The sequence below is a fragment of the Sus scrofa genome, chromosome X (genome assembly GCF_054392235.1).
Source record: "Sus scrofa isolate SSC_HxYL_T2T_F1_AM1 chromosome X, Sscrofa_HxYL_maternal_Yorkshire_Landrace_v2.0, whole genome shotgun sequence".
NCBI classification, from domain to species: domain Eukaryota; kingdom Metazoa; phylum Chordata; class Mammalia; order Artiodactyla; family Suidae; genus Sus; species Sus scrofa.
Window position 1 is genome coordinate 117,171,224 of NC_139401.1, and position 22,050 is coordinate 117,193,273.

The 22,050-nt window shown below is 39.5% G+C and overlaps 1 protein-coding gene across 3 annotated transcripts in view; it reads right to left on the reverse strand.

Annotated features, from left to right (window-relative positions):
- Nucleotides 1–22,050, reverse strand: part of FSIP2L (fibrous sheath interacting protein 2 like) — a 71,313-nt gene that overhangs the window by 44,057 nt on the left and 5,206 nt on the right. For 2 of the 3 annotated variants that reach the window (XM_085006513.1, XM_085006512.1), the window contains exons 6-13: nt 20,957–21,098; nt 19,956–20,066; nt 19,407–19,527; nt 12,558–12,626; nt 8,908–9,011; nt 7,293–7,338; nt 5,730–5,821; nt 3,967–4,027 (exon numbers count right to left, since the gene is read on the reverse strand). In XM_085006513.1, the coding sequence (XP_084862639.1) occupies nt 3,967–4,027; nt 5,730–5,821; nt 7,293–7,338; nt 8,908–9,011; nt 12,558–12,626; nt 19,407–19,527; nt 19,956–20,066; nt 20,957–21,098 (746 nt within the window). The remainder of the gene's footprint in view (nt 1–3,966; nt 4,028–5,729; nt 5,822–7,292; nt 7,339–8,907; nt 9,012–12,557; nt 12,627–19,406; nt 19,528–19,955; nt 20,067–20,956; nt 21,099–22,050) is intronic. The other variant, XM_085006514.1, reaches the window with a different exon arrangement.

Consider the following 22,050-nt stretch of genomic DNA (forward strand, 5'->3'; position numbering starts at 1 on the left):
CAGGCATTCTCTGTCAATGCTCCTGAAGCACCCTATACATCCTTCTGTTATAGGACTTGCTATGCAGTGTTGTGAATAGTAGTTTACAGTGCCTGGCATATAGTAAGCATATCACCAATTAAAGCCAGTTCAAAGTCAAGGTGAAGAGCTGTTTATTTTTCTTCCGATAATGTAAAGTGTATTGGAGTAACCAATAATTTCCAACAATCTGCTTAAAAGTTTTACTTTAATTCTTTGTACCCTCTAGCATTTGTATTTTTGAATGTGTACAGTTTTGGAAAGGAAGGAGCTGGAAATAATAGTGTGCAAACTGGGAAAAAAAAGTGTGAAGATAATACTGTTGTGTTTTTGAAATATGCCTACACATTATTTGATAATACCCCCTCTAAGTGGTAGAGGTTAATTCTTTTCTCCTTGAATGTGGGTTGGACTTAGTGACTTGTTTCTAATGAATATAAAGTGGAAGTGATGGTATATAACTTCTGAGACTATGTTATAAAATATACTGTGGCTTTAGCCCCTCTCTCTTGGATTACCCACTCTGGGGGAAGCCAGATGCCATATCCTGAGGCTATTCAAGAGATGTATGGAGATGCCGACATGGTGAGGAACTGAGACCTCCTGCCAACAGCCATGTGAATGAGCCACCTTGGAAGTGAATCTTCCAGTCCCAGTCAAGCCTTTATATGACTGCAGCAGTCCTGGATGACATCTTGACTGTAACCTCACGAGAGACCCTGAATCAGAACCATTCTGCTAAGTTGCTTCTGTATTCCTAACCATAGAAACTGTGAGAAAATAATGTTTTTTGTTTGTTTTTCTGTTTTTTAAAAAATTTTTGAATTTTATGGCTGCACCTGTGGCATATGGAAGTTCGTGGGCCAAGGATTGAATCCAAGTCACAGCTGTGATCTATGCTGCAACTGTGGTGATGTCAGGTCCCTCTGCACCTGGCCAGGGATCAAACCCACACCTCTGCAGTGATCCTAGCTGCTGCAGTCGGCAATGATGTCTTTTTTTCCTTTTTTTTTTTTAGGGCCACATCTGTGGCACATGGAAGTTCCCAGGCTAGGGGCAAATTGGAGTTGCAGCTGCTGGCCTATGCCACAGCCACAGCAATGCAGGATCTGAGCTGTGTCTGTAACCTACACTACAGGTCATAGCAACGCCGGATCCTTAATGCACTAAGCGAGGCCAGGGATTGAACTCGCATCCTCATGGATACTAGTCGGTTTCATTACTGCTGAGCCACAGTGGGAACTCCCAGCAATAATGTTTTTTTAACCTGCCAAGTTTTGGGGTGATTTGTTATTTAGCAATAGATAACTAATGCAACAGTTAAAAGAATAAGGAACACTTCCGTGGTTTCTAGCAACATGGTGGATTAAGTATTCTAAAGATCCTAACTGTGTAAAACCTATTAAAAATGCAATGGGAATTTTATAAAAATACAATCATAGTGTAGAACTTGAATACACCTCTTTGATGTATTAGAACATCAATACACCTCTTTGACACATCTAGCAGCCATTAAGAAAAGAGTCTAGTAGACAAAAAAATCAGTAAAGACATAATAATTGAATAATACATCATATTATTAAAATGAATATAATTTAAAATTCATTTAGAGCCTTACATCCTTCAATAGAGAATATACATCTTTTGTATGTCCTTGGAACCCTTTCAAATATCAATCACCTATTTGGCCATAAAGAAAACCGTAACAACTTCATTGCGTTAAAGATTTACAGGTTATGTTCTTTGAACCCAATTTTAAAATGTGACCCATGGAGTTTCCGTTGTGGCTCAGTGGTTAACGAATCCGACTAGGAACCATGAGGTTGCAGGTTCGATCCCTGGCCTTGCTCAGTGGGTTAAGGATCTGGCGTTGCCGTGAGCTGTGGTGTAGGTTGCAGACGAGGCTCAGACCTGGTGTTGCTGTGGCTCTGGCATAGGCCAGTGGCTAGAGCTCCGACTCGACCCCTAGCCTGGGAACCTCCATATGCCATGGAAGTGGCCCAAGAAATGGCAAAAAAAAAAAAAAAAAAAGACGGAAAAAAAAAACAAACAAAAAAAATAAAATGTGACCCAAAATATTAATTTCTTGTTAAGTAAGAAACATACTTATGGATGACTCTTAGATCAAAGGAGAAATGAAAAGGATAAAGTGTAAACTACCTGAAAATGGATGTTTTATATCAAACCTATGGAAACAGCTCTTGTTATTTCCCATAGGTTTACATATAAGGCTTTTTTTTTCTTTTTTGCCATGCCAGTGGAATGTGGATATTTTTTGGGCCAGGGATTGAATCCATGCCATAGCAGTGACAATGCCAGATGCTTAATTGCTAGGCCAGCAAAGAACTCCTATAAGGCATTCTTTTTATTGCTTTCATGAGTCCCAGACCAATATCTCTTAACTGTTCCACTCAGAGGTCCCACTTAAATTCCCTCGGGTACCTCAAACTCAATTTATTCAAAGCTCAGTTAATTTTTTTTCTTCTAAACTTGTTCATCCTTCTGTAATGCCTATCTACTGAATGGCACCACTATTCATTATCCATTAAGTTGCCCAGATTAGAAATCTGAGGTGTTTTCAATTCATTCTTCTCCCAGATTCAATCAGCAACCGAATCTCATCCATTCGACCTTCTTGAGTGAGTCAAATCTCTGCCTAGCTCTTCATCCTCATTGCCACTGACTTTGTTCAGGACTCATTGCTAGCCTTGACTACTGTAACAGCCTCTTAACTGTAGCAAGGAGCGGCATGGTATTGCGATTAGGATTGGTTGAGTAAGATAGATCTGGGTTAAAATCCTGGCTTTGCCAATATTATGTGAAATCTTGGGCATGATAATTTACCACTCCGAGACTTAGTTTACTTATGCGTAAAGTGGTGAATCAAAATAGTTTTATTGTTGGGAAGGTTAAATGAGAGAATATAAAGAATTTAGCCTTGTCCCTGGTACATAGTAAGTGTTCAATATGATGTTATTTTTATTGTCTCATTGCCTCCAATCTCTTCACCTCTAATTTTGCTTTCCTTTTTTAGAAAAGGCAAATTCCCTTTTTTTGGTCATTTAAAAATAGAAGTATAGTTGATTTATAATGTGTTAGTTTCAGGTGTACAGCAAAGTGATTCAGTTATACCTTCTTTTTCAGATTATTTTCCATATATTCCATTATATAACCTATAATCATTATATGTTAATATAAAATGTTGAGTATAGTTTTCTGTGCTATATACTAGGTCCTTGTTGGTCGTCTGTTTTATATACAGTGGTGAATATATGTTAATCCCAAATTTCTAATTTATCCTTGTCCCCTTTCCTCTTGGTAACCATAAATTTTTTTCTATGTCTGTGAGTAAAAAAGGCAAATCATGACCATATTACGACCCTGCCAATATTCTTCAATAGTTCCATTTGATAACAGGATAAAAGATAGTGTTCCTGGCATGGCCTACCAGAATCTTAATGATCTAACCCTCATCTACCAGTCAAGCCTCATCTTCTTCAATTCTCTAACTTGAACTTTTAGCTAAAGCAAATCTGAAAAAAACTGTATTTCCACAAACACATTATGCACTAATGTATACATCTTGGTAAACGTATTCTCTTCTCCTGGAAGATTCTCCTTTCATTTGTCTGCTTAGAAAATTCTTTCTTATCTTTCATGTATCAGCTCAATTGTGGCCTCTTTTGTAAAAGCTTCCTTGGCTTCCTTATGCTTCCACTGGACTTTGTATATACCTCCTTTATTGCACTCATCATATTGGGTTGTGATTACTGGCATGACTGTTCTACACTAAAGTGTAAAATCCAGGGTTGGGACCAGGACTTCTCTACTTTGTAAGTTGAATAATTAGCATAGTGTATGGCACATAACAAAAGCTCAATAAGGGTTAGTTGAATAAATGCATTAATAGATTGTAGGATTTCCTGAATAACTATTGCTAACGTTTACCTGACTCATTTTTTATGTTTGATTTCTTGGCCTTTTCCCCATTGAAATCAGCATATGTCACCTATACATGCCACAGAAAAAGAGAAACAAAGAAAATTCTCAAAAGAAGTTTTCAGAGAATTTGAACATCATCTATTTCTCACAGAAGTTTAAAAATGATTTAAAAATCCCATTTATAATATATATTTCTGGTTTATATTACACACATTACTTACAGAATTCAATGGTTTATAGAATTCATTAGTATACTAAAATTAACTGAGGAATGCACTTATCAGCATGGAAGGTAATCAGTTGAATAGCTAAAAAGAATATGTGTGAGTGATTTTTTTAAGGAAAGTTAAGTGTAGGGGAAATGTTTTGAGAGGGGTGGAGGGCAGAGAGCAGGTTTTCTGCATAGGTGGGATAAGACTCTCTGATTTGGCCAAGAGCTCTACCAGCTTAGGTAATAATATAGGAAGATAAATCCAACAAAGTAGACTGAGAACTGAACACGAGCCACCCAGAAATGCATTTCCTGACACTGATGGGATGGGTGAAATAAATTGGAAAATAGTATTGGATTCTATTGCAATCAAAGTGGTCATGCTATTTTTAAAAATAAATTAGGTATTTTTGACTATTTGATGTATTCATATTGTCCAGTATATTTTAAAGCCTTCTTTAAAAACAGATGGTCTAAATTTGTTACTGCCCTTTTTTTTGGGTAACATATGTAGTATTAAGTTTTCCATCCATGCTACACTCGGGGAACACTTTTTTCTGACTCTACAGTGAGGTTAGTGAAAAAAGTAATTCCTGATGTGCACCTACTGAACTATCTTAAAGTAATTAAGAAGATTCTTTTTTTCAGATACTAAGCATATAGATTATGGACGTTAACACAATAGCACAGTGCCCTGGACACAGAAAGTGTTTCATAAACATTTGTTTATACAGAGACAGCATTTTGTGGCTAACATGCTACATTTGAGCAGTTATACATAATTGAGTCTGTCACTTACTATGCATTTAACATAGGCTATGGCAAACCATGTTAACTCTTTAGAACAGCTAAGCCAGTTAATACAGTGCTAACAGAGCCAAGGATGTGGATTTGATTCTTATAATGAATGACAAATTGGCAATCCACAGAGGTGATATATGTTGTGACCAGAGGCTGTACCCTGAATGTTTGTTGCCAGCTTCCTATGAGTGATCACTGATCACAAAGGGGACAGGGTGAGGCAGTATGGCTGTCTCTATACAGCCAGTCAGCAGTAGAAGCGAAATGATTCACAAAAGCCCAATATGTTGCTTCCTCTGCAGGGCACAGGTATGAACCTCGAAGCTCTTGAAGCTCATCATTTAGGAAGCCTATGACCTAAGGGCTAAGTGGGAACACTCAAGTTGTTTCTGGTAAATCTCTAAGAACTGAGACAAATATTCAAATTTTTGGATCTATTTAACACATTTAAAATCTCAGGCTCACCATTTTTCTTGTTAGCTTACAATATGTTACTGATAATTCCCTACACTTAAGAGTATGGCAGCACTAACACAACTGATATCCATGAACATTGGAAGTCTGAGGTAGCACAGGATTATTACTGTGGGTTAGTATTTCAATTTTTATAAAATCTTGTTATGGGGTGTTTACTTTCAGGGAATAAGGCTGTTCTGAATTGTCATTTAATGAATGAAATTGTGTTATGCCAATCTCGATCATAATTTCATACTTCATTTGTCCTGTTTGTATCTGGGACAAAAGAAATGTTACTTGCCTCTCGTTTCAAAATATCCTGTATAGAGTGTCTGTAGGCTTTTTTTGTGTTTGCAGAAACACCTGGAGTTTGAAGTGAAGTACTTGTAATTTCTGGGGAAAGAAGAGGTACCATTAGATATGAAAAAATGATATAGTTCTTGCTGGGATACCATAGTATCTAGAATTACTATAGTCAAGGTGTATTGGTTCATGGATGTTAAGACAGTATCTCCAAGTATAAGATACCCTTTTTTTTCTCTTTATGGAAGCACCTGTGGCATATGGAAGTTCCCAGGCCTATGCCACAGCCACAGCAATAGCAGATCCGAGCTGCATCTGTGACCTATGCTGCAGCTTTGCAGCAAGGTCAGATCCTTAACCCACTGAGCGAGGCCAGGGATTGAACCCCCTTCCTCACAGAAGCAATGTTGGGTCCTTAGCCTGCTGAGCCACAACAGGAACTCCAAGATGCTTTTTTGAAGTCCCCTGCTTAAAGCTTCCAGTGGCTCATCACTGCCCTCATGCATAAGCCTGAACTCCCTAATTTCTGGCCCTAAGTCACTTTGGTAGCTTAACCTCCTACCACTCCCCTGTCCAGAATGAACTGTTTTGCACTTTATTCAGTACGCAAGGGGAACCACTGCAGACTTTTGGGTAGAGGAATTATATGTCCAAAGCTGTATTACAGGAAGGTTACATTCACAGCAAAATGTAGGATAGATTAACAGGAAGAAGAGATGGGAGACAAATTACTGCAGTGCTTAAAGGCACAGGTGGCATGAATGGAAAGGAAGGGAAAGTTATGAGGGAATTTAAGGGGGTAGATTGGACAGAAGGCAGCAATAGGAAAGAATAAAAAATGACTCAGGTTTTATGCCTGAATAAAATTAGGAGGAACAGAGAAAAGGTTTGGGGGCAAGTAGAAGATGATGAATTCGGGATTTTTTAAACTCTTTTTAAAAATTTTTTATTATAGTTGATTTACCATGTTCAGTGAATTTCTGCTATACAGAAAAGTGACCCACTTATACATTTATATATATTCTTTATTCTTTTTTTTTTACATTTGTGCATATTGGATTTGAGATGCTCGCGGGCTGCCCAGGGGGAAATGTCCTAGTGCTTTTGGGGTGTGTTCAGGATATGCGTGGGAATCTTTTGTAGAGACTAACAGAGATTTAGCTAATCTCTAATCCAGTCCTGGGAGATGAGAAACAGGATGTGTTTTTATGTCCTGGGGAGAAAAGATGAGATTAGAGGGTAGAGACCTTCCTGGGGAGAATACTCTGCACTGGGACTCCCTAATCGCAGTAGGTCAGGAACTTATATAAGTAGCCTCAGCAGAGACTCTAACTTCACCATGTTTTCTTTGCCAATTCCAAAGGGCCTATTCACCCAGCAATCCTCAAAAATGTGGGATACTAATATTTACAGTCATGAATACTTTTTATATCATCCTTTATCAAAATAATCATAGGTTTTATAATCAGGGAAAATAGCAAAACTTGGAAAACTATATGGCAAAATTAGGTATTTAACCGAAAGATGTCAGAGCAATTATAAATATTGTTCACTTTCTTACCTCCATCACTTGTGGGATGTGATGTCTTAAACATTAATTTATCTTTCTGTATGGTTTAACATTCAAGAAAAAAAGTAATTAGTAATTAGCCTTCTAAAAGAAATTTTTGCTGACTCTAGAGCAATCAAATTAATATAGTATCTTCCCCTTCCCCTCATCCCCCTACTTCTCTCCTAAGCTCTGGTCTCAATGCTAATATATATTATTAATCTCTTACTGGATATCTTTTACAGGTACCTAAACTTTAGTTTAAAATGAAGCTTATTATGTGCCCAGGTACTCCCATATTTCCCAACTTGCTACTTCTCTGTCTTCCATACTTTCCTTAAAGGCATAACAGTCCATCCAGTGCTCTATTCTAGAAAGCTTAGAGTTATTCCATTTATTTCAGCTAAGGCCAGTCTAATCCAATCTAATGCTTATTGGATTAGAACTGAAATAGCTTAGAACTGAAATAAGATATAGAAATCCTGACCTCAATAAGCTTATTATCCAGTAGAAAAGACAGACAAATATGATAGAGTACAATGAATTCTCAGATAGAGGTAAGCTTGGGCACTATGGGAGCACAGAGAAAACACACCCCCTATACAAAAATTAAATCATCATCATTATCATTGCCATCCCCCTTTCTCTGGATCCACACATCTACTGAGTCACCAAATCCTGATAGAGTCAGCTCTTAAATATCTTAAATCTGTGGCCTCTGGTTCACCCTCATTGTCACTACTTTTGTGTGGCCTTTATCATTTTGACCTGGACTATCCCGGTGGACTCAAAACTATCTTACCTCTAGTCTCTTCTGTGTATCTATCTCACACACTGCAGCCAGATTATCTTTTTAAACCCAAAGCATTCTTATTTCACATCCCTACTCAAAAACCTGCAATGGCTTCCTACCACTGAGAGAATACATTCATACTTTAGCAAATTATACAAAGTTCTGGCTTCAACCTACCTTTTTAGTCTCCTCTCCTGCACTGCCCTAGCTTTGCTGGCTTAAGCTTTCCTGCTTTCACTTAACACTTTATGTCTGCCTGCAATACTACCTCGTATATCCTCACATCTATTCATCTGGAAACTTCCCAATCATGTTTCAAGACCTAATTCAATCAAGCCCTTCTTTTATAAAGCTTTTTTAGATTTCTCTAAATAGTAGGACTATTCTCTAAATCGTCTGTGTTTCCACATTTTGTACAAATCAAAACTCTCCTCTCATTTGACTGTAAGAACTTTTGTTTCTGTGTGTCTCCCCAGACGGTGAGTTCTCAAGAGCAGTGATGATGTTTTTGCCATCTTTGTATCCTATGCCACCTACTTTCCCCCTTTTCCTTTCCTTCTAGCTTAGCATTGGACCTGGCCCACAGGGGGTTCTCAATAAATGTTAGTTATCATCATCAAATATGTGTTAGTTTCTGTTCAACTACATGATATATTTAGCATGACGCTGACCCAGAATCTTCTCTCTACCAGGGAGAGGCGCCAGACCCGTATGGAACCCCACCACTTCCAGTCAGTCAGTAGTACGTTAGCGAAGGGGCCATCCCATAGAACGAAAAGTTAACCAGGTAAATGAATGATCAGTACCAAGCACCCAAGACAAACAGCTTTCTACCTTTTGTTCTGTTGTGTTACTCTGTATATCCTGCTGAGAAGGTAATGATGTTGATAATTTTTTTTCAGGAATTTTTACGTAGCTATTGAAATGGTGAGATGATCCTAAAAGCAAATGAAAGAGAAATCATATATTTTAATCAGCTTTATTGAATTATAATCAAAGTGAAAATAAACTGCACATATTTAAAATGTACCATCTGTTCAGTTTTGACATATGGATAAACCTATGAAACAGTCACCACAGTCAAGATAAATATTTACATCACCCTCACAAGTTTCCTTGTGCCCCTTATAGTTCATCCCTCTCTCTACTATCCCCCAGGCAATCACTGATCTGCTTTTCTATAAATTAGTTTGCATTTTCTAGAGTTTGCTATAAATGGAATCAAACAGGATGTACTACTCTTTTTCTGGGTGGTGGTCTGTCTGTTTTCATTGAGCATAATTATTTTGAGATTCATCAATAGTGTTGCTTGTATTAATAGTTTATTCCTTTTTGTTGTTGAGTAGTAGCCCATGGTATGGATGCATTACAGTTTATTCATTTGCTGGCTGAAGGATATTTGGGTTGTTTCCAGTTTTTTGTCTATTATGAATAGTGCTGCTATGGACACTGATGTACAAGTCTTTATGTGGACATATATTTTCATTCCTCGTGGGCATGTACCTAGGAATGGAATGACTGAATCACATGGTAGATATAAGTTTAAGCTATCAAAATGTTTTCCACAGTGATTGTATCATTTTACATTCCCATCTGCAATGTCAGAGACTTCTAGTTGTTTCATATCCTTGAAAATACTTGGTATCTTCAATTATTTAAATTCTAGATATTTTGCTGGGTGTGTAGTAGTATCTGATTATGGTTTGGTATGTATTTCCCTAATGACTAATAATGTGAAACAGTTTTTTGTGTACATATTTGCCATCTGTATGTCTTCAGTAAGATGGTTGTTCATGCCTTTTGCCCATGTTTATTAGGTTGTCAATTATATGTTACATGTTTTTCTATAGTTTACATTTTTTACAGTGATTATGCCTTCTAGATAAAGGTCAGAGACCATCTTTTGTTATGCTCACTTTGGGGGCTTGACAGATGTGAAACAATCGCTATGCAACAGGGCTATTGTTTTAAATTTTTACATTGCTTTTTCATTTTTGACTCTCTACAAGAAGTCTACCCTAGTCTTCCATAGGCATCCACCTGCCCAGACGGGAGGTTAGAATTTTTAATAGGAGGAACACCACGATAAACACTTAGATAATATTCAGCACCTGTCATCCCCAAGTAGGAATGACACAGCCAAGAAAGATGGCATGCTTTGCAAGCTATGCAGCTGTCTTAAGAATTTCCCTAAATTTTGTCTTCTTTTTTGTGTAGCGACAGCCTGGAATACTTTGCTCAGAAAATTCTACCTTAGTGTACTGGAGATACCCTTAGCCCACCAGTAAGAGCTATCTAGGATCAGGAAAAAGGATATGACCTAAGAAAAGTTACAGGGGAAAAGTCCACTCCTTTAGCAGCTCAGAGATGGTGGGAGAATGGAAAGGTAGTGGGAGAGGCTAGAGAGCAAAGGAATCAGATGGGGCTTCATTTTTCCTTACTTTGGGCCTTGGTTGCTTCAGATAACTAAGGTTAACATGGAGGGAAAAGAAGAACTATTGCTCTGCTGTCTGTTTAGGACTCTAGAAAGAGATTTCTTTGGCTCCCCGCTCACCCCTGCCTCCTCCTCCTCAGCTGGGATGTGGTCCAGAAACTGCAGTACAGTGTGGTCAGGCAGAGCACTGCTCTGAGATTTTGCTTTCTTTTTCTTTCATTTAAAAAAATTTAGCCTTATTGACATATATAATTGACACATCAAATTGTAAGATAGCTAAAATGTACATGGTGATGATTTGATATAATGTATACCTTGAAAAGATTCCCCCCTTTAATTAATTAGCATAGCCATCACCTCACATGTTTGTCTTTTGTTGTTAGCGAAAATATTTAAGGTCTACTCTCTTAGTAAATTTCAATTAATACAATTAATACACTGCTATCAACTATAGTCATGTTATACATCAGGTCCTCAGACCTTATTCATCTTACAGCTGAAAATTTGTACCCTTTTATCAACCTCTCCCTACTTCTCCTTGAGGTTTTGCTTTCTTAAGCCACTCTTGGTTCCCACGTGGTATACACATGGCCCAGAAGGGCTGAGGGTCTAGCTGGTAAGCTTGCCAAGGGGAGTCACTGTGGTGGAGGTAAGGGGGCTCCACCCCAAATGTTATGTAGCAGCCAGCCAGAACTGGAATGGGAAAGCCAGAGTCCTACTAAGCCCAGTGAGACCAGAGCATGCATCACTGCAGGGATGGCTAACTTCAGCTGTGAATGCCAACAGGCCAAGCACTATCTCAGTGGAGATAAGGGCACCTCTCTGGAGACCAGAAGAAACAGAGGACATTTCATCCAAGCACCCTGAGTTTGTTCCACCTCGACGAGGTCATGGAAGCCAGTGTTTCCCAAAAGTTAATGAACATATAATGCACTGGGAATCTTGTGAAAATGCAGACTCAGATTCAGTAAGTCTCGGGTGGGGCCTGAGAGTCGGCATTTCTAATAAGCTCCTAGGTGATGCCCACACTGCTGACACTTAGAGGAGTAAGAACTTAAGCCACACCTCTTGCCCCCAGGCATCTAGACAGCATCTTTGGGAAAAAAGCAGAATGATGGGGAGGCTCCCTGAATGTCTGAGCCATTTGGGGGGCGCCACAAAGGGAGACTATAGAGGAGTATTTTAGAAAAACCGATGATGGAGCCAGAAAGCAAAAGGAAGAAGGGCACTTAGATCTGGCAAAAAGCGCTAGCCCTACATGTGTTAAAGAAGCCAACTCAAGAAATAGGTTGAAATGTTAAAATGGCAGCAGCCTCAACTCAGTTGGGAACAGGGGAATAAGTGTGTGTGATACCGACTGCATGTTCCCCTGCCACAGAAAACATGTGGCAGGATGAAATATTCTGCTGCCAGATAAGTGACAGAAGGCCGGAAAAGTGCAAAGCCTAAGGAAGGGCAGGGTTTTGAGAGAAAGCATTGGTCTAGGTCTTGGTCCTCACTAGGTCCCTAGGGCCATAGGCTTCAGAAACATCAGTAGCACCTCCAGTCAGCACTTTGCAAGGATGATTCTTTCTCCAGGTGAAACAAATGAGATGCAGGTAAAAGCTTCCCTTGGAGGCAGAACTGCTGAGCAAGGTGTGGCAGCAGTGGTGGCAGCAGCCAGTGAAGCACAGACTAAAAAAAAATGCCTCAGGGTCTTGTCAGGAATGGGAAAGAGAGAGATTGGGAGTAGGGAGAGAGAGATTGGGAGTAGAGAAATGAGATTGTGGAGAGGACAGGGCTCTGCACTGGGCTTGCAGACTTGTCAGCTGCAAAACATGGGCTGTCCTGTTCAGAGGCATGTGGGGACAGTGACACCAGCTGAGTAATTAGGGAGCCTAATCTGGACCACGGAGAGGCTGTAGCATTGTTGGTAAGCATTCATCAAAATCCATCAGTTATAACAGAGGACAGAGGATTTATCTGCATTATAAGCAGAAGAGATCAGTATCAAATCCAGTCTTTACATAAATTACGACTTTAGTATTTCTAATCATAGTATTTCAATTACGTTGTTGTCCTTGGTGTGATTTCAGGTGACTGGCAGAAATAGTCGTTTTCTTGATCTTTGGATAAGGAGCTTCAAAAAGAATAAAATAAAACATTTATTTCTAATAGTGGAGATTACAAAGTTATACAAGACAGATTCTATTTACCGTTTCACACCCAGTAGGAGGGGAGCCATATCCTAATCTGTGTACAGGGTTGTGGGGAGGAATTGGAGGGGGTAGGTAGTGGGTCTCAATGGGATGCAACTTTGTACCCCAGGGGATGTCTGGAAATGTCTAGAGACCTTTTTGGTTGTTACAAACTGGAGAGGGAGATTTGCTCCTGGCATCTAGTGGACAGAGGGCTAGGGATGATGCTAAACATAGTACAATGCACAGGGCAGTGTTGACAATGAGCAGCTATCTAGCCCCCAAATGCCAACAGTGGCAAGGTTGAGAAATCCTAGGATAGATGTGATGGGGAGGCAGGACGATCGCTTTTATACTATCTTGCCTAATTAAAGCTACATTGGAGGATCAGAGTTGTCTTCTGGCAGAGGGGAAAAACTCCATCCCTCCATCCTGCTCAAGGAGAACATGGCGTTTTCTTTGTGTGGGGATGCAGACGGGCATAATGACTGTGCTGGAGACCTGTAGGCCACAGTGGCCAGGACAGGTCTTGGTTGTGCCTCAGAGGCCAGCAGAGGCAGCCATATTTATATAACTCGTCTGTGAAAAAGATGACTACAGTTCCTATTTCTAATCATTTAGAAATAGACGGGAGGTTTCCAAACTATATGTATGCTAATTGGCTTTTCATTAGCATTACGTGTATCCCTTGGGGTCCACATGGTAGATCTGTAGTGGGGTAAGTTCATTTCAGACATGAACCAGACACCTTCATTCTCCTGTCAGCTCTGTAATACTGTGAACGTAAATCCTTTTATACGTTCTTTTTCAAAAAGCATTGGAGGTAGCCACTCTTCAGTAGGAAGAAAGTAAGATTTCTTCCTATTGAGTAGAAGTTAACAGTTGAAATTGGAGGGAGCAATCTGGCTGCTAAAGTGATGTCCTATCCCAGAAGCAGAGGTTACAGCCCATCTTCTCACTGAACTCAATTGTGAACTTCTCATGTTGACTCCTCCTTCGTAAACCTATCACCTGCCTTGCTCTCGTCCTCTGTCCCTCCCTCCCTCCCTTTCTTCTCTCCCAATCTTCCATCTCCTCCCTTGTTCTTTTACTCTCTTACTGGCTTATTTTTAAAACTTTTTCCCCCTTCTCTCTCACTTTCTATAATTTTTGTCCTGTCTCAGTACTGGCTTAAAAATCATCCATGAGTTCCTGTTGTGGCTCAGTGGTAACGAGCCTGACTAATATCCATGAGGATGCAGGTTTGATCCCTGGCCTCCCTCAGTGGGTTAAGGATCCGGTGTTGCAAGCTGTGATGTAAGTTACGGACACAGCTTGAATCCCACGTTGCTGTGACTGTGGTGTAGGACAGCAGCTATAGCTCCAATTCGACCCCTAGCCTGGGAACTTCCATATGCCTTGGGTTTGGCTCCCCCCACCTCCCCCCCAAAAAAAGGTTAAAAAAATCATCCATCTATCTAGTGATCTAGGTATCTAATCTAGCTACCTTCCATCTAGCTGTGATCCTATCTTTATTTCAATTTTTATCTGACTTTTAAAATCTCCTTTACCCTGTCCTCTACACTGTATTGGCTTTTCTTAATTAGCTCCTCCTTTTAAATACCTCTCACTCTTACATTGTTTTTATTATACTGTTTTCCTGGCCTCACCCCATTTTAGAATTCTTCTCTTCCTTCCCTCCCTCTCCTTCCTTTTGTACCTCCCTCCCTCCCTCCCTGTTACCCCTCTGCCCTCTCCCCTTCCTTCATTCCTGGGTCTGCATCTCATTCTCATCCTTTCACTCTCCCTCTGGATTTCTTCGTCTTTTCTTTGCGAACTTAAATTCCTTCCCTCCCTCCCTCTCTCCCCCTACTTCCTACCTCCCTTACCTCCTTCTTCCCTTCCTTCCCCCCTCCTTCACTCTCTCTCATTTTATCTTTTTAATATTCTTTTTTTTTTTGGTTACCAGACTTTCCATTATAAAATCTTGTCTACTTACGTATCTGGCCATCAGCCTACCGAACTACCTCACTGGCATCCATCCATCGTCTGTCATTCTTTTGTTGGATTTTCACTGAGTTCTTCTGTTTTAGATCCCTCTGCCTGCTCTCCACTTCCTCCATTCCTTCCTTCCTTCCCTCCCTCCCTTCCTACCCTTGCTCTGTCTCTTCCTCACTCCATTTCTTTCCTGGCCTCTTTCTCTTAGCTTTCCCAGCCCGTAAGCATGCCTGCCTTCCTCTCTTCCTCCCTCCTTTTAGTCCTCCCTGTCTCCTTGTCTCCTTCTTACTGCTTTCACCCTCTCCCTTGGCATTTGTCTTTTCTTTGTGAACCTACACTCCGGCCTTCCTACCTCTTTCCTTTGCTTCCTACTCCATTCCCACTCCTGCCCTTCTTCCCTGCTCCCTCTCTTATTTTACTCCTCCTCTACTTTTAAAACCGGTTCCTCCTCTTTCAAACTTTTTCATTCCTAACACTCTCTTTTTAAAATCTTCTTAATATCGTCTTTTGTACCAGGCCCTCCTTTTAAAATCCTGTCTACCTATTTATTTACCTAGCTGTCATCCATCCACCTTTATTTCCCTGTATTTTTTTCAGTTCGATTATATATTTTTAATTGGAATATAGCTGATTTACAGTATTGTGTTAGTTTCAGGTGTACAGTAAAGTGATTCAGTTATTCAAATATACATATATATATATTTCATTGTATTTTAGCAGCCCCCCCCCCTTTTTTGGGCCATACCCGTGGCCTGTGGAAGTTCCTGGGCCAGGGATCGAACCCGCACCACAGCAGTGATCTGGGCTGCTGCTGCAGTGACAATGTGGGATTTTTAAGCTGCTGCACCACACAGAACGCCTTAACGGATTTCTTTTTCTCTCTCTCTGCTTGCCCTCTACTTACCCCCTTCCTTCCTGCCTGTCTTTATGCCCATTCTCTATCTCTTCTCACTCTGCTTCTATCACTTGTCTTTCTCCCTCTTTTCTTTCCTGCCAGCATGGGTGCATGCTGACTGCCTTCTGTCCTTCCCTTTTCATTCCTTTTTTATTCCCTCCCTCCTTTCACTCCTGTCTCTCTTCCTTCATTTCTTCCTTCCTTCCTCCTCCTTCCTTTCCTTTCTCCATCCATCCATCCACCTGCCCTTTCTCCCTCTTGTCTTCCTTCCTTTGTTTCTCCTTCCTTCCTTTCCTTCCTCTTCACTCCCTTTCTCTCCCTCTTTTACTTTCCTGTTACTCCTCTATTTAAACTTTTCCCCCTTGCCTTTCCCCTCTTTATACAGCCTTGTCTTGTCCTTACTACTGCCTTATCCTTTTAAAATAATTTTTCTTTCTACCTAATTTTCTGTCTACCTATTTATTTACCTAGCTGTCATCCATCCATCTACCTTTATTTCCCTGTATTTTTTTCCTACCTACTTAGCTGGCTATCTATACAGCAATCGGTCATTTACCCTTCTGTCTTTAGCTTACTGCCTTCTTTACTTCCACTTTCTTTATCCTTTCTTTCTTGCTCTGTTTTTTTTTTAATTCATTCCTCCTTTTAGAGCTTATTTATCTCTATTTTTTTATTGCAGTGACATTTCTTATTAATGCTTCTTTGTTAAACATCCTCTCCCCCTCCTTTTTTTGGTCTCTTTAGGGCCATACCCGTGGCATATGGAGGTTGCCAGGCTAGGGATCAAGTTGGAGCTTCTGGCCTATGCCACAGCCACAGCAACTCGGGATCCGAGCCATGTCTGGGACCTACACCACAGCTCACAGCAATGCCAGATCTTTAACCCACTGAACAAGGCCAGGGGTCGAACCTGTGTCCTCATGGATACTAGTCAGATTTGTTTCTGCTGAGCCACGACGGGAACTCCTTCCCTTTCTTTTCTCTTTCTTTCTCATAATCACTATCATTTTTGAAGTCTTTCCTTTTCATTTTTTCACTTCTGGCTCTTTTTCTCAATCTCATGCTCCCATCTTTTAAATTTATTTTTGGCTCCACCTTCCAAAACTTTTCTTTCTCTCTTTCTATGTTATGTAAAATCTTCTTAGAGACTTTTTTTGTTTGCTTTTTTAGGGCCGCACCTGCGGCATATGGAGGTTCCCAGGCTAAGGGTCAAATCAGAGCTACAGCTACCGGCCTACACCACAGCCGCAGCAACACAGGATCCAGGCCGTGTCTGTGACCTACATCATAGCTCACAGCCACACCAGATCCTTAACCCACTGAGCGAGGCCAGGGATCGAACCCGCAACCTCATGGTTCCTAGTCGGATTGGTTAACCACTGAGCCACAACGGGAACTCCATATGGGCTCTTCCTCTTAATCATTTGTCTTTTATCTATCACCCACCACGTTTATTTTTGTCTTTTTTTCCCCCTCTCAAGTCTCCTTTTAAAACTGCCCCATCCCCCAAATTGTACTTGAATTTCCTACTGGCTCCTTCTTTTCACACCTCTCTCTTACACATTTATAGTCCCTCTTCTTTTTTATTTTACTTTTTTCTTACTGCCACATCCTTTTATTTTATTTTATTTTTTTATTTTTTATTTTTTTAATTTTTTTGTCTTTTTGCTGTTTCTTGGGCTGCCCCTGCGGCATGTGGAGGTTCCCAGGCTAGGAGTTGAATCGGAGCTGTAGCCGCCAGCCTATGCCAGAGCCACAGCAACGCGGGATCCGAGCCGCGTCTGCAACCTACACCACAGCTCACGGCAACGCCGGATCCTTAACCCACTGAGCAAGGGCAGGGACTGAATCCGCAACCTCATGGTTCCTAGTCGGATTCGTTAACCACTGCGCCACGACGGGAACTCCCCCATCTTTTTAAAACCTCTCTTTTATTATTTTTCTTTTTCTGTTTTTTCTCTTTGTCTTTTACTTGATCTTTCATTCTGTTTCTTTACATTTTGTTTTCCCTCCTCCCTCCTTTTCTCCTTTCCCTGCCTTTTAAATTCACTTTTTAGGGCTCCTCTTCTTAAACTGTTTTTCTCTCCTCTTTCCTTCTAACTCTCATCTGCTCTCTTGTTTTGTACTCTTGTTTATTCCTGGCTTATGCTTTTAAAAGTTGGCTCCTAAATATCATGTTTAGTTTACAGGTTTTTAAAATTTTTTAGTCTTTTTCCTACTGACTCATCCTTTAAAAAAACTTTTTCTCCCTTCCTTTCCTTCTTTATTCCCTTTATCAATACCTCCTTGTCACACCTTTTCTTTCACCCTCTTTTCTTTGCTGGCCTGCATGCCGACCTTCCTCTCTTCCTTCCCTCCTCCCTATTTTATTCTCTTTATAGGCTTCTCTTTTCAAAGTGTGTTCTTTCCTTATCCCTCTGACTAGATCTTCTTTCCCTTCTATATTTTTCGTTCTGCCTTTTTACTGGCTGTTTTGTAACCTCATCTTTTTTTTTTTTTTTAAATCTACTTTCTATGTTTCTTTTATCTCTCTGTCCCTCCTTTCTCTTTCATGGTTTCTTTCTATATTTTCCTGCACTGCCTTTCATACTGGCTACTGGGTCTTTTTGAAGTATGTTCATATTTCTTCCTTCCATCCACCCTTCCTCCCTCCCACCCCCTTAGATCTTTTTCTTTTATCCCTCCTCTCCCTCCTGCTGCATCCTTTTCTTTCATTCACTCTATCTTCATTGTACTATTTCTTACTGGCTTCTCCTTTTTAAACTCTATTTAAGTCTCTTCTTTTAGTAACTTCTCGTTTTCCCCCCCTCTCTCACTGCCCCCTCCCTCAAACTGTATCTGATTTTCTTACTGGCTCTTCTTTTTCAAATTCTCTCACGCTTACATTCTCTCTTTTTCTTTACTTTTTCCTAATGACTTATCCTTTTAAACTTCTTTCTTCATCTTCCTCTCTCTCTCTCTCCCTCCTACCTCTTTGTTCTTCTATTTTTGCCTTCGTCTTTTTCTTGCCCCCTTTCTTTCACTCTTTTCTTTGTGTTTGTCTTTCTTCCTCCCACTCCTTGTCTTTTTGTGTCTCTTGTTTCTTTGCCCTGTCTTCCTTCCACTCCCTCATCCTATGTCTGTGTGTGTGTGTAAGTTGTGTGTGTTTTCCTACTGGATTTTTCTGCTCAATACTCTTTTTCTCTTATTCATTCATGCATTCATTCTCTTCCCCTCTCCATTTCATTCTTTTTTGTATCTTTTCTTACTGTATCTTCCTTTTTAAATTTTTGTTCTTTCTATCTCTATTTCTTAGGATATTTTAAGTGTCTATTCTTTTTCTACTTAAAATGGTTTCTTTCTCTTTCACTTACTAGCTTATTCTGTTTTGTATAATCTTTGCTTACTGGACCTCACATTTTTTTTCTTCCGTTTTTTTCTATATTTTTCTTTCATTGTCTCCCTCTTTGTTTCAGTCTATTTTTTGGTAAAAATCTTACTGGTTCCTTTTCTCTCTATATATATAACTCTGTCTTATTTTGTTGTTCTGTCTCTTCTTACTGGCTCTTTTTAAACTTCTAGTAAAGGCAGTCTTGTCTACTAAGACTCTTTACTGAAGTATTTAATTTGTGATAATGTCTAATATAATAACATTGTGTATATGTGTGGGGGTGTCTGTACATTCTCTACAACTTGACCTAGAACTGGGAAGTGCCTTGCACAAGTAGTGTGAGCTTCTAGGACATCCCTTTGCAAGGGCCTTGTGACCTCACTATATAAACACAGAGGGATTTTACAAAGCCACCGATATGTAATATATAATTATGCATCTTCTACTTAGGTATTTTGTCTTTTATTGTTTCTCTCTCACCTTCTGTATCATATTGATCCTTGTTTTCACATATATTTTCTTCCAATTCTTCTCTCTGAAGGTCATTCCTTTGCATTTTTTGTAAATGATAACTGATTTTTTTCTCTAGAAGTGCTTGTTTCTAAAATATTAAAAAAATACATTTAATATGTTTAAAGTTTTAATGTCAACTTGCCACTGGAAATTCAAAACAGATATTTCAAATATGATGGTGTTTTTGAAGGGAGACCTCATTGCTGTCTTGAGATTTCTAAAGTCACAAAGAGTACAAAACTAGGAAGGTAATAAAGGTTTAAGTTTCCTTTTGTTGTCCAGCATGAAGAATATATTTTAATACCCAGATCAAATTTAACTCATTGCCTACTTTCTGGAGACTGGTCCCATTTCAGATCAACCCTTTAAGTTGAGGTTCAGACTAGACTGGGTCTCTCCATCAATAGCTATCCTCTTGAGTTTAGGCCACTTCTGAAATTCACACTTTAAAATATCAAAATTGGCAAAAAGCCTTTCCTCAAAATAGCCCAAGTTATTGGTCAAAGCTCACTGTACCTTCCGGTGAGCTTCTTCTCTGACTTTTCGACGTTGTTCCTCAACCCTTGCTTCTCTTTTTACTTCTTCTCCAATTTTTGACAGAAGTAACATTTCTTTTGTTTTCCACTCCTAAGGAGCAAAATGTCATGGAAGTCAGTAGGGGTTCTATTTCATAATCTTTGTTTTAATTTTTGTTTTGATCAATAAGCAATTTAGGTCAAATCAAAGGCCTTATAGAAATTTGGATAACCATAATGAAAATCCTACATTGGCTTTAGAATGGGCTTATCTTACTGCTTTTATTGGGAATATACTGGTGGATGCAACAGAATGGCAAAAGGAAGGAAATTATCTTGCTTTTGGAAACTTAATTCAAGTATAAGCCTAGTATCTAAAAAGATGACGTGAGCCAGTAATTTCACTTCTGGGAATTCCTTTGTTGTGCAGTGGGTTAAGGATCTGGTTCTGGGTCACTGCTGTGGTTCTAGGTCACTGCTGCAGTGTGGGCTTGATTCCTGGCCTGGGAACCTCCGCATGCCATGGGCGCAACCCAAAAAAATTTAAAGAAAAATTTAAGAAAGTAAAAAGAGGCTGGCAAGAGGGTTATCTCTCATGGAGTCAGGGGGTTATCATATGTAATATGTTGCCCTTAAATGTATTTTGACAGAGAACCTAAACAAATAGCCCTGTGTTAATTTTGAGGAGTGAGAATACAGACATCATAGTTTTCACTAGAACTAAACTCTAAAACTTTAAGAGCAGATGAGGTGTGACTGTACTGCTATAGATACATAGTTTGTTGTATCAGTGTCACTATTTTAAGTAAAAACTTGTCTTTTATGACTGATACAAGATCAATAGTGGTTTATTATTTTGAAAAAATATGATTTTTTAATAGTAGTTTCTTTTTTAGACCTGAAATAACTTTAGGTAATATGGTGGGACTGCTAAAAATGTTTATAAACAACACAATCATATAACAATTCCCCCATCAATATTTAAAATTTGGTGTTTCTCACCTCCTCAATCTGTCTACGGAGACTAAGTTTTCTTCTAATGTGGTCCTGATGTCGTCTCTCTTCTTCTTTTATTCGGAATTTTCTCTGCTTTTCTGCTATGTGCTCAACCTTGTTTAATTCCCTACCAATCATAGCTAAATATCTAAGTAAAAGCACAAATAGAAGTGAAGATAAATTGGGTGTTTCCCTTATGATGTTATTTATCTATTATGATACTCCCAAACCACCTTCTGGGTTGCTTTCTATTTCTTGAACTACAGAAATATAGAGTTTTTCAGGAACCTTTAGGCTGGCCTGATTCACCAACTCACCATGCTCTACTCCTTTTATCAGACTCTCTGTTATTACGGCTGGGACAATGGCAAAATGTAGAGGACAATGATTAAAAGCATTTTACACAGTGATTATTCATAACTCAGGAGTTTGGGGACCATGAGTTTCCAAGGACAGCTGAAATCAACTTAAGGACTGACTTCAAAAAAACAAGCAGATTTGAATTTCCTTAAAAAATAAGTGGTGCTAGACTCTGTAATTCCCAAGTCTTTGAACAACTTCTCATGTGTAGATAAGTCTGCAGACTACTAGTCTGCTACTCTGGTGAATCACTATGTATTCGGGCATATTATGACATGAATCCATGGAATAATATAAGAGCCAGGTGATGAGGATCTGGTCCTTACCCCGATAAAGGAGAAAGATAAGAACTGTAATTCATCCCTTTGCCTCCTGGAACAGAAGCTTGGCTGCTAAATGGTAACACTGAATATGTGGGTAATAGCTAAATAAACACACACAGTTGGTTGGGGAATATCAACTCTTTATACTCGCATCAGATGAAATTATAGCAACTCTCTCTTTTTGATCTTGCAGTAATTTCCTTATACTAAGGTTTGAAATCTGGTAAAGACACCTTCTTTTCCTCTACTATAGACTCAGGTTTGTACTTTGGAGAATTTGTACTTTGGAGTTCTTCAAGTATCAGTTTGTCTTACCTCTTGGGCTCCTAGTGATTCCAGTTTCTCAGATAGAAACTCTCCTCCCTAGCTGTGGTACCAAGGTTTCCAATATGTGTCATCTCTTAATCTCCTTTCCTT